General features: G+C 55.3%; 1 protein-coding gene across 3 annotated transcripts; it reads right to left on the bottom strand.

Annotated features, from left to right (window-relative positions):
• Positions 1-215: 215 nt before the first annotated feature.
• On the bottom strand, positions 216-15,827 carry exoc3l2b (exocyst complex component 3-like 2b). 3 transcript variants are annotated; one of them, XM_086164561.1, is made up of 18 exons: positions 15,728-15,827; positions 15,442-15,641; positions 14,959-15,181; positions 13,107-13,182; positions 8,570-9,043; positions 8,265-8,506; positions 5,784-6,049; positions 5,388-5,654; positions 5,177-5,295; positions 4,953-5,067; positions 4,751-4,861; positions 4,456-4,556; positions 4,252-4,368; positions 4,010-4,145; positions 3,563-3,685; positions 3,333-3,488; positions 3,139-3,260; positions 216-2,983 (listed from the first exon to the last, which is right to left on the bottom strand). In XM_086164561.1, the coding sequence occupies exons 5-18, from the start codon at positions 9,022-9,024 to the stop codon at positions 2,698-2,700; spliced, it is 2,616 nt and encodes an 871-aa protein (XP_086020687.1). In that variant the 5' UTR covers positions 9,025-9,043; positions 13,107-13,182; positions 14,959-15,181; positions 15,442-15,641; positions 15,728-15,827; the 3' UTR covers positions 216-2,697. The 3 variants fall into 3 exon arrangements, with proteins under 3 accessions (XP_086020687.1, XP_086020686.1, XP_086020685.1); XM_086164560.1 differs by lacking the exon at positions 13,107-13,182 and having other exon boundaries at positions 14,959-15,641; XM_086164559.1 differs by lacking the exons at positions 13,107-13,182; positions 14,959-15,181; positions 15,442-15,641; positions 15,728-15,827 and adding an exon at positions 12,482-12,611.
• Position 15,828: the final 1 nt, after the last annotated feature.

The raw sequence follows: 15,828 nt of genomic DNA, 5'->3' as shown, positions 1-15,828 counted from the left end.
GGTAGAGGGATGCTGGAATTGGAGCTGCCAGGCTGGAGGTCTGGAGGAAGACCAAAGAGAAGATTTATGGACGTAGTGAGAGAGAATATGAAGGTAGTTGGTGTGAGAGAGGAGGATACAGAGAATGGAGTCAGTTGGAGAGGGTTGATTCGCTGTGGCGACACCTGAAGGGAAAAGCCAAAAGGAGAGGAAGAAGACAAATACAGGAAGAGATCTGAGGTTTTGTATGATTTTATTGAATTTTATAGATTTATTTGACCAGTAATGAATTCACGTTAGCGGTACAAGACTTTCCTCCGTTGGCCTCGGCTGCAGGTCTCGTATCCAAACTAATAATCTACCGATTGGTTTAGAAAAGCAACCTGTCCAATCTGGGCTGTGGATAAAAACGGATCCAAGGACCAACAAGTGAGTTTGGAGCCCGTCGTTCTCCTGGGGGCCGCCAGGGGGCCCATTCGCCCCTTCAGAGAAGGAGGTCAGTTTGGAAGATTTAAAAAGAGAAGCCCTTCTTTCTCTGGCCTCTGCAGGTTGGGGGGAAAATCAGAAGACAGCGACTTTGACAGAAAACGAGGTTCGGGCGGAGGCACCAGGAGGAAGACTGGGTGGAGTGAAGAACGAGAAGGTGGAGAACAGATCGGCTCCAGGACGGCAGAGGCGGAACCCGAGCCGAAGCTGCCGGTTCTCATCGGAGGTTTCGGGGAGGAGATTATGGCCAGGTCCGATCCGACGAATGGATGGATCGCAATTCTGTTTTCAGACCAGACGGATTCCGTCTGACGACGAAAACAAGAAGCTCCCGCAGAGCAAACGGGATCACCCTTGAAATCAAAAATACTTTTTCTTCTCCTGGTCGCAGTGGCTCATCACTGATGACCTGCGTTCAGTGACACGCATCTCTAAAGACCTTCAGAGCAGAGACCTCAGCTGTCTCTGGTCGCGAACGGTGCCACGGTCCCTGGAGGCACCACAGGCCCAAAGCAAAGAGCAGTTGAAAGGAAGACGTCAGTGTTAGCCTTCCTTCTGTCCTTCAGTGAGGCGGTTGTGAGAGGACCGCACTGGTGGAGGTGAAGATGTTTGCCGCCAGAGGCATCGTATGAATGTTCCTGAAGCCGACAGTTAAGTTGCTGCGGTGGGGTTCTGCCCAGATGAGCCCCTTCAGCCATGCAGTCCTGCAGGGTCAGATATCCAACCCCCTGCATTTAGCCTCGTCGTGCTTCTTCTGCAGGAGCTCAGCCCACAACGGTGGCCTCGAGGCCACGACCGGGACAAAAACCCAGTGAAGCCATTCTGGAATAACCCCCTCCCATCTCCCGTTTCCGTTAAATAAAAGCCGACGCCTGTCACCTCGTACCTTGGGGGTCTTCTGATTCTGTGCAACAGTTGGACAATCAGCTCCAATCGGGATTTGGGTGAGAAGGTTCCTCTGGTCCATCCTGTTAAGTGCTTTCACCTTGAAGGCCAGCAGGAAGCAGAAGAGGACCTCGGTGTTTGATGTTGAGGGACAGGGACATCACGTTGTCCCAGTTTGTGGCCAGCGGGTCCATCCAGTCCATCTGCGAGCAGTAACATCACCTCTGCTGTCCTATAAGGACTTTCCTGGCAGAACTCGACCTCAGTGACAAATCAGCGTTTGTGTTTGGACAGACGGATCCCATTGGAGCCATTCAATAGCCCGTGGTGATCCTAGCCTAGCATTCACACTTGAAGTCAACGGGAGCTGACGAATGTCAATTCCTTGCTCTGAATAACGGATGCTGGCGTGTAATAAATTTAGCCAGGGAAAAGAAAAGTGTATTTTCACACATAGCTGTGATTGGACTCCATTTAAGCCGCACCCCGGTTACCGTTGGTAATGGATGACCATGTCAGAATGACAGGTTAAGGGTTAGCTTGGAACAGTTAGCGCTGCCACTAAAGTACTGTGGTCGGTAGCATTTGCTGGCCTGTGAGTAGCCTAACATAGCCTAGCTTAGCCCGAAGTCTCGCGGTGAAGGGGAATGTTAGCCTTGCGTCTTCCGTAAAGTTAGATTCAGATCCATGTTGGGGTGATGACCTCCGTCATGTGACATCACGGGCGAGTCCACAGATGCAGGAAGCTGACTGGATGTCATCGCTTTCATTGGAATTCCTTCTGCTCTCCTCTGATTAGTGTTCTCCCTGCTTACTGGTTGCGTGTTTGTGTGTGTGTGTGTGTGTGTGTTGTGGTTCCAAACAGTGTTATGCTAGAATGAACAGCTGAGAGGAAGCGACATCGGCAGGACGCAGAAGCAGCAGGTCCAGTCCCGATGCTCTGCTTGATCCTGTCGCGTTGTCGTCGGAAGTCGTCTATGTCCAACCGGCTGATGCCAAAACAAAGCTAATACTAATGCTAGCTGCTAGCCATTCCCGTTTGGGTTAGTGTTTTTGCACACACACGCACACACACACACTCGCAAACACACATACATTCTTGTCTGTTCGACAGCGGTTCGTGTAACTGTTCCGCAGGAGTGAGCTAACAGCATGCTAGCACGGCTTCCACAAGCACTCTGTTTCTGAGATGGCACGGCGGCCAGAAGCGACCTCATCCCCAGGTCCGACGAATCAGAGCCCGCCGGATCTCCTCAAACCGGATGACAACAGGAGATGTTCCCCCGCGGCCTCATCTGGCGCCGGAGGAGAAGACGGACGCCGGTCGCGGACCCGGCGACGCGCCGGTCACAGGACGTCGTCGGGGTTCTCCGGAGGAGGCGCCCGGGTCTTACGGCGGCGCGGGCGCAAGCCGCTGAGGCAAGAGGAGGCGGCGAGGGCCACGCGGCTCAGACCCAGGTTCAGGCAGTGGACCTCGGAGGTGACGGCCACCTCGGAGAAGAGGGCCCGGTCTCGGGACGCGCGGGCCGAGCCGTCGCTGCTCTCGATGTCCTTGACGATGTTGAGGATCTCCTGCCGCTCGCTCTGGCGGGTCATCCCGCGGATGTTCAAAATGGCCGACACATGCTTCCTCCTGGGACCCGGGGGAAACAGGGACAGGAAGTGACATCACACGCCGCTCTCATTCCAACTGTTAGCCTGTACCCAGGGCCCACGCGATCGGCGAGACTACGAATATGGCGTCCGGGGTGGCGGTCCGAACGGAGATCCGCAGAGGAGGAACGGTACCTGACGTCCGGGAACTCTTGGACCAGAACCCCCACCTCCATCTGGATGGAGGGGACGTCCTCCAGCTGGAGGAGCTCGGAGATGTGAGACAAGGCGCCGTCCAACCAGCTGGACGGAGAATCCTGGAGACAAACATCTGTCAGGTTCTGGAGGTCGACTAATCGCGCTGCAACCTCCGGCCTCTTCATACTGACCAGGTCCTTGAAGAGCACTTTGATCTGCCGTCCTTCGTCTCGCAGCCGCCCCGCCATCCTCCTCCTCATCTTCAGGGACGTGCAGATGATTCTTCCTCTCATCACCGAGCGCAGATATTCAGTGACAACACGGCGGTGGACCTCCGCTACCAGCAGCTGAGACATCATTGTCCATCAAATGAACACCTGCATGTGTGTGTGTGTGTGTGTGTGTGTGTGTGTGTGTGTACCTGGTAGGGATCTCCCTCCATCCTGTGATATTTCTTGAAATGCTCTTTGATCAAAGCTTCGATCTGCTCGTATGGATCTGAGTTACTGAGCCACTTCCTCTTCACCAGGCGCTCAAAGAAGGGCTGACACACACACACACACACACACACACACACAGAAAAAAGTGACAATAGAATATAAAGATGAATTGACGTGAAATTGAATTTAAATTGATTTTAAAGATTCAGACATGATCAGCCTGTCAATGGACAGCCAGCAACATGGTGTGTGTGTGTGTGTGTGTGTGTCTCTGTGTGTGTTTATGTGTCCATACAAGTCTCCGGGTTTCATTCAGATCTAGTAAAACATTGAATTGGATTCTAAAGCTTTATTGACACAAAGACAAAAGACAAAGAGCCGACGGAGAGGGGAGTGTGTGTGTGTGTGTGTGTGTGTGTGTGTGTTACCCGGATATGCATGAATAGACGGTCTGAGAGCACGCGGACCCCCTGCTGGACGATGTGGTCCAGAGCTTTGTTTGCACGCCGGAGAGAGTCTTCACTGACTGACGGGTCACACTGAGCACAGCGCAGCACAAACCCCCTGCACACACACACACACACACACACATACACACATGCACGTGGTGTGTATGGCAGACACAGGTGCAGGCAGTGTGAGAAGGTCCGGGGGCAGCAGGCCTCCGTACCTGAAGGGAGGGCAGCAGTTGACCAGGGCGATGGTTTTGGACACGTATCCGTCCTCGTTGTCTCCAAACATGCCGCTCTGCATCCCCTCGTGGAACATCTCCGCCTTGCGCTGGAAGCTGGAGCGGTTGGCAACCCGTTACCTAACTGTCCCACGTGTGTGTGTGTGTGTGTGTGTGTGTGTGTGTGTGTGTGTGTGCACGCACCTGTACAGGAAGTCAGCCAGGCCGTTCAGGCTGCACTGTGCCACCCTGGAGCCCAGGCTCCTGTTGATGGAGGCGGATCGTTCCAGGTCCTCCTGCAGACCCTGGAACAGAGAGGACACCGGTAGGAGAGCATCAGCACCAGGTGTGGAGTCAAACCCCGGCTGCCTTTGGACCTCCTTCACTTCAGTCGATTACAGCAGGGTGCGCGTGTGTGTTGCTCAGAATCCAACCTTATCGATCGGTGTCAACGCCACCGACTGGTTGTGTTACCGTGGTTACAGTTGTCGGGGGTCACCTGGATGACGGTGCTGGCAAGGGAGATCTGGTACTCCTCCAGGTGGAGGGTCTCCATCCACTTCTTCTCCTCCTCGTCCAACAGCTGAATCATCTCTGTGGTCACTTTGGCCTGCAGACAGACACACAACCCCGCCTTCATCACACACACACACACACAAACACACAGGCGCCCGCGCACATGCATAAAAACACACACTTACCCGCACTGAGTTGAGGCAGTCCTGCTCCAGTCGGTCCACTGTATCCGGGGGCAACAGAGGACTGAGCTGAGAGCGGCAGAAGGGACTGGTGATGCAGATGGTCCCCAGAACATCTCTGAGAGAACACACACACACACACACACACACACACACACACATATATATGAGCAGAGCTGCTGGCTGCTCTTCTGGACCTGCAGATGGAGTGGTCTCCTCCAGCCAACCTGCTGTAGATGTTGTGTAACCAGTCCAGCAGGGAGTAGATGTCCTTGATCAGCAGCTGTTGTTCGGCAATGGCCTCCAGTCGCTTAGCAACGGCCTGGTGGTAGCTCTGGATGTACACCTGGGGGTCAAAGATCAGGGTGAAGGCCCACAGACTCAGACTGGACCACGTTTGGTCGAGTGGTTTGTCCTGTCAGGTGAAACATCTCATACCTGGAAGGGCTGGAAGTCCTCGGGGTAGATGGGCACCACATTCCTCTTGGCGGCGCCCAGGTCCTCCACCATGCGGACCCGGACCCGGTCCAGAAGGCCCCCGAGCTCGCCGGTGCTGAAGTCATCTCTGGGCGGCAGTGCTCCGTCCGCCGCCTCCTCCAGCGCCGCCTGCCAGCGCCGCCTGAGCTGGCGGGGTCGGGGCCCGCCAGGCGCCGCGGCCGCGCTGACAGCCCACGCTTTGTCTGCCTCCTCCTCCTGCTGCATCACCTGACACACACACACACACACACACACACAGGTGAGGCCGTGGGCGGAGCCAGCCACCGGAGGCGGAGCCGGCCTGCCGGGGAGGAGGCGGCTCCCGGCCCCCGGCTGCTGCGACAGCGGCGTCCTCACCTGCACCACGAGCCCCAGGTTGGGTCCGGCGCTGGGCGAGCGCAGCGACTCCCTCACCACCGCCCACAGCTCCTTCTGGAGCTCCTCGTACAGAAGCTCCACATCCTTGGCCTTGCGCCGCCCTCCGTCCTTGACACCGCCGTCCTCTGGCGCCATCGCCGCCGCGTCCAGCTCAGCCGCCGGGCTGCACTCCTGCTCCAGCTCCAGGATGTGGGTGTCGGCCAGGAGGAGGTCGCGTTTCTTCACCAGCTGCAGGATCTCCAGCACTGAGGAGACACCAGGTGGACACAGTGTCATCTCTGAGCACCATCCAGGTGTCTCGCTGCTCAGGTGAACATCAGGGCTGTCCGTCGGTCGGACCAGTCCCAGGTACCTGGCTTGACACGCTGACACGAATCCTTTTGGTTCTGGGACCACCAGAGGGCTCCTGTCAACATGACGCATCGGATTTGGCGTCTCCGCCGAGCTCTCGCCTTGAGGTCACCTGACGACCAGGCGAGCTGTCGACATCACGCGTAGACAAAACCGGCGGGCGTACCGCCGTGGCGGCCGTATTGGCGAGGCTTCGGCCGATCTATGAGTGGCAGCTTCATGCGGACCTGTTTCCCTGAGGGTTCAGACCATGGGGGTTCCAGGGATCGGTCTGGACCGGTTCTGCCACTACTCTCTGCTGGCATGTTAACGTGCCCACTGTCCTCCAAAACTACAAAAGCAGCTTCTGCTTTCCACTGAAGACGTGATGACTGAGGATTCTCTGTGAGGAAAACACTCCCAAGGAGCTTGGCCTCTCTTTTTTCATGCAGCTGCTAACTACTAGCATGCTACACACAAACTGAGTGACACGTTTTGTCTTCAAGGGCGGCGGGAACATCCAGAACGAGTGTCCGCACACACACACACACACACACACACACACATACATACATACAGGAAAAGAGAATGGCTCACACACTCACACAAACACACACAGGAAAAGAGGATGGCACACACGGACACCCACACACACACACACAGGAAGAGAGGATGGCACACACACACACACACAACATACACAGATAGCTGGGTATACACGTTCACACATACCAATACATGGACACACACACACACACACACAGGAAAAGAGGGTAGCCAGCACACACACCCACACACACACACACTCAGACAGTGCCCACATTGTTGGTCCCCGGCCCTCGGTGGAAATCTCTTCCAGCTGCAGGATTAGGCTCCGCCCACCTCGCCCTCTTCCTCATTCCTCGCTGGCGCCTCCTCTGCCGCCGGCGTGCGCGGCAGAGGGTCGCCACGGCGATGGGGAAGTTATATCAAGGGAAGGGGCGCCGGTGAAGATGCCCTGCCCACAAACATATCGTTGAGTCATGTGACCCGGATGACCCTCGGGCGACCTTCACAGACGGCCGGAGTCCTGATCTACCAACGTGTCACGTTTGGGGCGCGAAGAACCCTGAGAGAACGTTCAGGAGATTCCATCTCCAACGTCCCGTGTCCATCAAGATCAGGCTCTTCTAAGTGGTTGGGCTTGACGTTGCTCCAGATGAAGATAACTCACGATGTCATGGTGATGGCATCTGACACATCTGAAGAAGGGGGCTGTTTGGGCTAGAAGGTATGAGAAGGTATCAGGGGTTCTGATGGAGGAAGTCCAGGGCTGGAGCTGAAGATGATGTTCATTTGGGGAAGAGGAAACTGTAGAAGCTGCTGAGTCAGACCTGAGTCTGTGCGTGTGTGTGTGTGTGTGTGTGAGTGCAGCCTGGAACCTGAGCTCCTGCCCTGCAGGAGCTGGTTGAACTGCGGAGGAAAAATGACCTTCGGCTACAGTTCTTGATGGGTCTTTCTCAGGTCAGATCCTGATGGATCATCAGTAACCCTGAAGTGGATCACATCTACATGAGGAGCTTCTGAGGTAACACTGGAGTCACGGGGTCAAAGGTCACACCTCCATGTTTCTGATCAGCTGGAGCAGAACTGATGGAGACCAGCCTCGTCTTCCTTCACTTGAATTTGATGCTCCACTGCATCACAGCTGTGCAGATGACTATCACCCACCCACACACACACACACACACACACACACACACACACGCACGCACGCACGCACAAAGAGCAGACTCAGGCTCGTTTGCCTCAGACCTGGGCGGATGTCTATCACAAACACACTCACGCTCTCTAGAGGAGGCGGCTCAGGAGCGTTGAGGTCACAGCGGAGCAGCCATGTGTCAGACGTGAAAGACTCCCCACCGCAGAGAAGCTCTGACTCCCACTGCTGGAGGAGCTCTGGAGGAACCACTGGCAGGATCAGATCCTCCTGGTGACCTCAGGAGGTCGCATGATGGAACCCCACGCTGAATCACTTCTATTGTGTGTGTGTGTGTCACGGTCGCCGACTGACAAGGATCCGGAGAGGAGGGCTCGGACCTTCTCCCAGCGCAATCGCCCCGCCCCTCGTCACGGAGCCGGTGCTGGTACCTGATAGCGGCTCCCGGGGTTTGACGGGCTCCTCGACGGGGTCCTCCTGCGGCGCCGGCTCCTCAGGCCCCTGGGAAGCTCTCTGGTCCAGGGACTCCCTCCGACCCTTCCCCAGACCCACCATCCTCATGAAGGCCAAGCGCCGGCTGCCGCTGTCGCTCTCGTTCTCCGCCGCGTTCAGCTCGCCGGAGGTCAGGGACTCCTTCCGGAAGCTCAGCGTGTCTCGGTACTTCCCGGCGAACCTGCGGGGGCCGGGGGTCACCGGGCGCATTGGACGCGGCGGTCGGCACGGCGGCGGACGTTACCTTAGCAGGCTGCCCTCGGAGCTCCGCCTCCCTCGCTTCTTCTTCTCCGAGGGGGAGGGCGTTCCCTGCGGCGAGGGCGAGGCGCTGCCCATGCTGCGCCGCAGGTTCTTGCCCAGCTTCCCGAAGGCCTTGAGGGGGGAGGAGAAGCCGAAAGGGCTCCTGCCGGCCCCCCGGCCGCTCCGCCCCTTCCCCTTCCTGCCCTCGTTAGCCTCGTTCTCGTCCTCCTCGTCCTCGAAGGGGTTCCGGTCCCGCGGCGCCGCGCCGTCCAGCAGCGAGCTCCCGGGCGACCAGTGGTGCTCGCCGCCGCCGTTGCCATGGATACTGTCGTCGTCGTCGTGCCCAAAGGGGTTGAGGTGGGGGTTGATGTTGAGACTCATCCTGCGCAGGATCAAGGCGTTCTCCAGCGTCGGACCGCCGCCCTTCAGACGCACCGGGAGGTTCTTGAGGATCGGCATGATGTGCCGGGGGAGGAACCTGGGGGCGGCCGAGGAACAATGTGATGGGACGGTTACTTTTGGGGGACCGTAACCATAGAAACACAACTCCAGAACCAGAAGGAGCCACAGGAGCTCCTGTTTCCTGTCTGATTCAAACGCAACGCTCGGCCTCCGAACAGGAGCAAACTCCTTGAGGAGATCCTTCACACATGTGGAGCACCTTGAACGCCCCGCGCCCAACCCCGGAGCCTTCTCAGGGGCGTCGCGGACCTTGGAATCGGCCGTGTCTCGCCGCCCTGCCATCACCATGGAAACAGCCATAAACCCGTCCATGTTGTCACGACGATGAGACGCTCCGGCCCATAAAGAGATCACACATTAACAGTGTGTGAAGACGGGTCCGATCGAGTCCATCGATCGGGGAGCGGGTCTGATCACATTCACCGTAGGCTGTGTGTGTGTATGTGTGTGTGTGTGTGTATGCGTGTGATTTGGGTGAGTGTGTGTATGTGTGCGTGTGTGAGCGTTTACGTGTGTGTGTGAGTGTGTATGTGTTTGAGTGTGAGTGTGAGTGTGAGCTGGGAGCGGATGTTGTTCATGTCAGTTTCCAGTCTCACTAGCTCAGGACACCCTGCTGCTGCCAGGACTATACACACACACACACACACACACACACACAGTGGAAGTGATTCAGCGTGGCGTTCCATAAATACCCAGCATCCTCAGCGGCATCGAAACCGCAACAAACAATGAAGCGGAAAGAGCTGATGAAGTGACAGGCAGGGGGCGGTGAGGGTGTGTGTGTGTGTGTGTGTGTGTGTGTGTGTGTGTGTGTGTGTGTGTGTGTTTGAGTGTGTGTGTGTGTGTGTGTGTGTGTGTGCGTGCAGTCTGGAAACGCCTGACTGGTTCATTGGATGCCTGGACTTTTTAACGTTTCAAATAATTAAATGAACACTTTCCAAAGACAGCCTTCCAGGTCACAGCTTAATCTGGTTCTGGGTTTGGATGCTGGGGCGTGGCCTGTGTGGGCGTGGCCTGCGTGGGCGTGGCCTGCGTGGGCGTGGCCTGCGTGGGCGTGGCCTGCGTGGGCGTGGCCGTGTGACACCCCCTGCTGGCCGGCCTGCATCTGCTGGCCGTTCGTCCTTCGGCCGCCACAGAAGGTGAAGTGGCTGAAACTTTTCACATCAGCAACCACCAACAGGAAGACGCCTGATAGCCAATCAGACGCCAGCACACGCCTCGGCCCTGACCTCGCTCCAAGGGTGTGTGTATGTGTATGTGTATGTGTGTGTGTGTTTGTGTGATAATAGATGACTAATGACAGCGACAGGATGTCCCACAGACACTCCTTCAATCCAAAAATAAAATTGACAGATTGTTGATGAGCTTTATCAAAGTCTCTTCCCAAAGGCACACACACACATACACACTCACACACACACACACACACACCATGTTGCTGGCTGTCCACTCATGCAGGCATGCACACACACGAACATGCAGGTATACACACACATGCAGGTATGCACACACACACACACAGAAACAAACAATGTGCCCTTCACTGACCTCCATGTTGCCTGATAAATGATTAATATGTGTTTTCAAATGTAAAGTAATAAAATATGATGATTTGAGATGGAGGTGGATCATTGAGCTGCTCTGATAAACAACAGCTTAAACAGTTTCAAAGTTCAAACGGCAGAGATGTGTGGCCTTAGACTGCAGACAGGGTGTGTGCCCGCGTTTTTATGTGCGTGTGTGCGTGTGTGTGTGTGTGTGTATGTGTGTAGGTGTTAGAGAGAGCGAGCAGGGCCCGGTGAGACTCTGAGACGGGCCCTCATGGATGGGGGTCATTGGTCCGGGCTCCTCTGCGGCTCCCTCCGGGTCACGTGACGGCCCTGTTTGAACATCAACAGGTGTGTTTGTGAGGAAACACGACGGCGTCCCCCAGGACCGCGGGTCCCGGAGGAGCCGGCAGACCGGAAGAGCCGGTCGGGACGGGGACGGCTGTTTAGTCCACAGAGCTGCTGATGTCAGCGGGTCCTGCTCTGGCACCGCGTTAGCTGGCGAGCTGACAGGCTAATGGACGGGTTAACGTACGCTCACACGCACACTATTGCGGCCCAACACCGAGACATTCACGTACACAGCGTCTCCTCCACGGGTCGACGACGGAGGAACTGATTTTAATTTGATTTCGACATCACGACCCCGGTCAGCGGTCAGGGTCAAAGGTCGGGTCTTCTTCTCCATTCTCTCAGAAAGCAGGAAGTAAAAACGGGGCCATCAGCGAGAACAAGGAGCTGCTTCTGTTTCTGGGCGCGGTGAAGGAACCACAGGTCAATGAACGCAGTACCTGTCATTAAATATGGCACCAGTCGGGGAAGGCAGTGACAAACTGAGTCAAGTGGAAGAAGAGCCATTCTAAAGGAAGACCTGAAACAAGATAGTTGAAGATCATTTGAGGAAGTATTTCTGGATGGCCCCTACAAATGGACCTGCCCCTCCAGACCAGAACCACGCCCCGGAGGTCCGCCGACCTCCGAGCCGACAACCAACCGGTGCAGCCGAGATGGTTTTATCTCAACCACTCAAACAGAACCGGAACCGCCGGGAAGGTTCTGGAACAGAGCTTCTCAGCTGTCAGGTCTGTTGACGTAAGATCCCAGAGGGCCTCTGGATTGGAGACACGGTCCAGGATCTTCTGAGACCAAACCCCGGCCAAAGAACAAGCCTTCTTCTGGTAGATGGAGCCTCGGCAGCAGGAGTGTGGAGAGTGAAAGCCCTGGAGGAGAAGGTCGGGGGGCCTGCTGCAAGGAGCAATCATTAACCGGACCATGAAGGTTGGGACGGTCAATCTGTCCCCTGAACGCAACACCTGATCCCGCAGCAGGACAGAACACACCAACACTGCCAACACCATCAACACCATCCCATCATCAACACCACCAACACTGCCAACACCACTATCACCACTATCACCACCAACACCATCAGTACCGACTTCACCAGTACCAAGACCACCAGCACCACCAGCACCACCTCCTCCACGGGCCAGTCCCTCTGAGGACGCAGAAAGAAGCAGCAGCAAGAACAGTGGAGACCTGGAGGTCTCATGGCGCCCGCGGATCCTCTCAAGTCATTGGACGCCTTTGCGGTTCAAAGGGGAGCGGCAACGCACGCGCCGCAGGCACCGGAGACACTGAAGACTCCGGGAGACACCGGGAGACACACGGGGCGCACCAGAGACACCGGAGACACTGGGAGACACCGGGGCGCACCAGAGACACCGGGAGACACCGGGAGACACCGGGGCGCACCAGAGACACCGGAGACACCGGGGCGCACCAGAGACACCGGGAGACACCGGGGCGCACCAGAGACCCCGGGAGACACCGGGGCGCACCAGAGACACCGGAGGTACCGGAGCCTCCCGTCCGACGACAAACTGCCCTGTGACCAAAGCACTCACCGCAGCGGCTCATGGCGGCGGTTCGGAGGCGGATCTTCGGCGGAGAAAAGTTGTCCCGGTCCGGTCCGCTCGGTTCCGGTGCGCCGCTCCGACTCCCGGTCCACCCTCTGACAGCGGGCGCCGCGGTGCGTTCGCGTTCCCTCGGAAAGGGGAGGCGCTCGGGAGGGAAGGTCGCGGTGACGACGAGTCACTTCACGGACCGCGGCGGTCGTCAAGGAGACGCGACGGCCGGCCAATCAGCTCGCACGGTCACTTGCCAAACTACGTCACACGAGGGAAACGTCAGACGGCCGCGGCGGCTCGCGGCGTCACACGCGCGCAGGTGTGATGAGCCGACACCTGTTTGAGTTCCAAAAGCAAGCGAACGCGCGCGCACACACACTTCCACACACCTTATAATAATAACCCGCTCACTGAACGGGACTTTTTCCCACCTCGTGATGTCTGCGTGTGCGTTGTGTGCGCGTGTGCGTGTGCGTGTATATTTATATGCTGATGATAGATGACTGTCGGCCAAAGGAATGTGACAAACACACACACAAACACTACTCACAAGGACGCTGACCCAACACTCATTAACACTCTCTTCAAACACACACACATACACACAAACACACAAACACACCTTGGCACCTGAACTTTGACCCCTGAGTGTGTTCTCCTGAGGGGGGAGGACTTCTGACCTCATCATCACTTTTATTCTGAAAAGACACAAATCAAAGGAGGTGTCTGAGAAAAGAGTTTTTTTTTAATTTTACAACTTCCTGTTCACTGACATCCTTTGATGTGTGTGTGTGTGTGTGTGTGTGTGTGTGTGTGTGTATGTGTGTGTGTGTGTGTGTGCTTCCATCTCATAACCTGTGACACTTGGATGAAGATGTTTTATCGTCCAATCACAATCAGTCAGTGATGCGTTTCCTGTCTGTAATTTTTGAATTCCAGGAGACAATGAACACCTTCAGAGCTGAGACACACACACACACACACACACACACACACACATACACAGACATACACACACACACACACACACACACACACACACTCACACACCCTGATGATTTCCAGGTCCTTCATCTCGCCTCCATCCACAAACCCTCCTCCATCTGATTTGGTGGCATCAGATTAGATGAGGGCTGTTATAGAACACACACACACACACACACACACACACACACACACACACACACACACACACACACACACACACACACACATGCTCACCTGAAAAACCATGGATAAAACACATGCATAAAGCACACAAACACACACAGACACACAGACACACACACACATATAAAACACATGTAGAGCACACACACACATAGAATACACATGTAGAGCACACACACACATAGAATACACACACACACTTATTGAACACACACATACACATAAAGAACACGCATGTGGAACACACATATACACACATTGAACACACACACACACACACACTTATAGAACACACATACATACATAGAACACACACACACACACACATTTAGAACACACACAAACACACATAGAACATGTGGAACACACACACACACATACACACACACACATGTAGAATACACACATGCACACACACACCTACGTGTGTATATATATATATATATATATATATATATGTGTGTGTGTGTAAGTATAGAGAGAGCTCCTTCTACTGCCACCTCTGAAAGACCTTCAGAACCAGGTGGAGCTCAGAGGTGGAGCTCAGAGCTGCAGGTGGAGCAGCTACGTGCAAAAGGAGGGATCTCAAGTGTTTTATGAGGTCCAAGGTCTGAGTGTGTCCTTCTCTGAACTCTGCAGCTCCCTGGGTCCAACTTCACCCCCACTTTTACCCCAAACATCTACCTCCAGCTCTGACTTCCACCTACACCACCGACCTCCAGCCACAACCTCTACCTCCAACCTATAACCGTACCTCCATATCCACCGAGGACCTCCACCTTCCCCTCCGTTCCAAACACAAACAAACATCATGTCAGACGAAGAAGGAGCTTCGGGCAGGAACGAAAAGATTAAAGATCAGAGAGGCTTTCAGACATCCTCATCCAGGAGGAACGCTGATCCAGGGGGAACCCTCAGGATCCAGGAGAATCCCTCAGGATCCAGGAGAAACCCTCAGGATCCAGGGGGAACTCCCAGGATCCAGGAGAAACGTTCAGGATCCAGGAGAAACCCTCAAGATATAAGAGGAACCCTCAAGATCCAGGGGAACCCTCAGGATCCAGGTCTTCTCTCCTCTACCCAAATGATGATCTTCAGGCATCTCCTCCGAGTCTCACCCTGACTGCCTCTCTTATTTTGAAAGTCCCTCACAGAAGACACACTGACCTTCATGGTCCTTCAGCCTGTGGAACAACAACCCACTGTTTCCTCCTCACTGAGGGCTGTGACAGTGCACGTGTCAGTGCATGTGTGCATGTGTGTGTGTGTGTGTGTGTGTCAGGATTCACAGCAGAAACAATCACCTGCTGTCTGTCTCAGTCCCGTTCCCGGTCCCGGTCCTGGTCCTGGTCTCGGTCCTGTTCCCGGGGGCAGGCTGTCCCGGTCCTGGTCCTGGTGCTCTGGTGACCGGGTCCAGACTACCTTGTGTCCAGTGACGCCTCCTCAGGCTCTCCCAGTTTGGCTCCTTTCCTGTTTGTTTTATTTTCTAGCTGCAACAGGAAACGGTCATCTTTTCCTTTTCCTCCCCTGCGCGACACACACACACACACACACACACACACACACACACACACACACACACACACACACACACACACACACATATGTTTGGAGGGCTTCAAAGGCAGTGGAGGAAGCGTTCAGGCCCAGAACCAGGCTGAGGACTCTGAAGGACGCTGAAGGAACCGTGTCCTGACCCCCAGTCATGCTCGTGGTCTCCAGACGTGCTTCAGCAGCAGGACCTGCTGGTGAAGGGTCAAAGGTCATACCTGGAGGCTCCTTCTCACCAAAAATTTGAAGCGACCCTTGAAAGCGCCGGTTTCCAACGGTCAGAGGGAACCCGAAACATCTGGAAACATCGGAGCCATGATTGGGTTGTTTCATGGTGGTGACACCCGCTGGCAGACCTTCAGCCCTTGCACCAGACCAACAGCTGTCAGCAGCTCAGCTGTTTTTCAACCGATTGATCAATTGATCAATCGACGCTCTGGAAAGTTTAAGTCAATGCTATTTTGTCCGGAACAGTTTGCTGAATATTTCAGTTCACGTTAAACGTATTTAAGGAATAATGACCTGTCTTGGATCTTGGGATCTCTTGAAAGCCCTGCGGCGACTTATTGGAAGGAATGAGACATTCGGGTTCCCGGAACAAAACTGCCACGCGAGTGAGAAGA

This window comes from Fistularia commersonii, chromosome 18 (assembly GCF_037954325.1).
Source record: "Fistularia commersonii isolate RoL2024-O1a breed Wild chromosome 18, RoL_Fcom_v1.0, whole genome shotgun sequence".
NCBI classification, from domain to species: Eukaryota; Metazoa; Chordata; class Actinopteri; order Syngnathiformes; family Fistulariidae; genus Fistularia; species Fistularia commersonii.
This window is presented reverse-complemented; position numbering and strand designations above follow the sequence as displayed.

Excerpts from the sequence above, each read along its gene's own strand:
- exoc3l2b (XM_086164560.1), bottom strand. The coding sequence starts at position 9,024 with ATGCCGATCCTCAAGAACCTCCCGGTGCGTCTGAAGGGCGGCGGTCCG. Across the intron at positions 8,507-8,569 it reads TCCGAGGGCAGCCTGCTAAG|GTTCGCCGGGAAGTACCGAG; the intron begins GTAACGTCCGCC and ends CGGCCCCCGCAG. Across the intron at positions 6,050-8,264 it reads ACCCCGGGAGCCGCTATCAG|TGCTGGAGATCCTGCAGCTG; the intron begins GTACCAGCACCG and ends GTGTCTCCTCAG.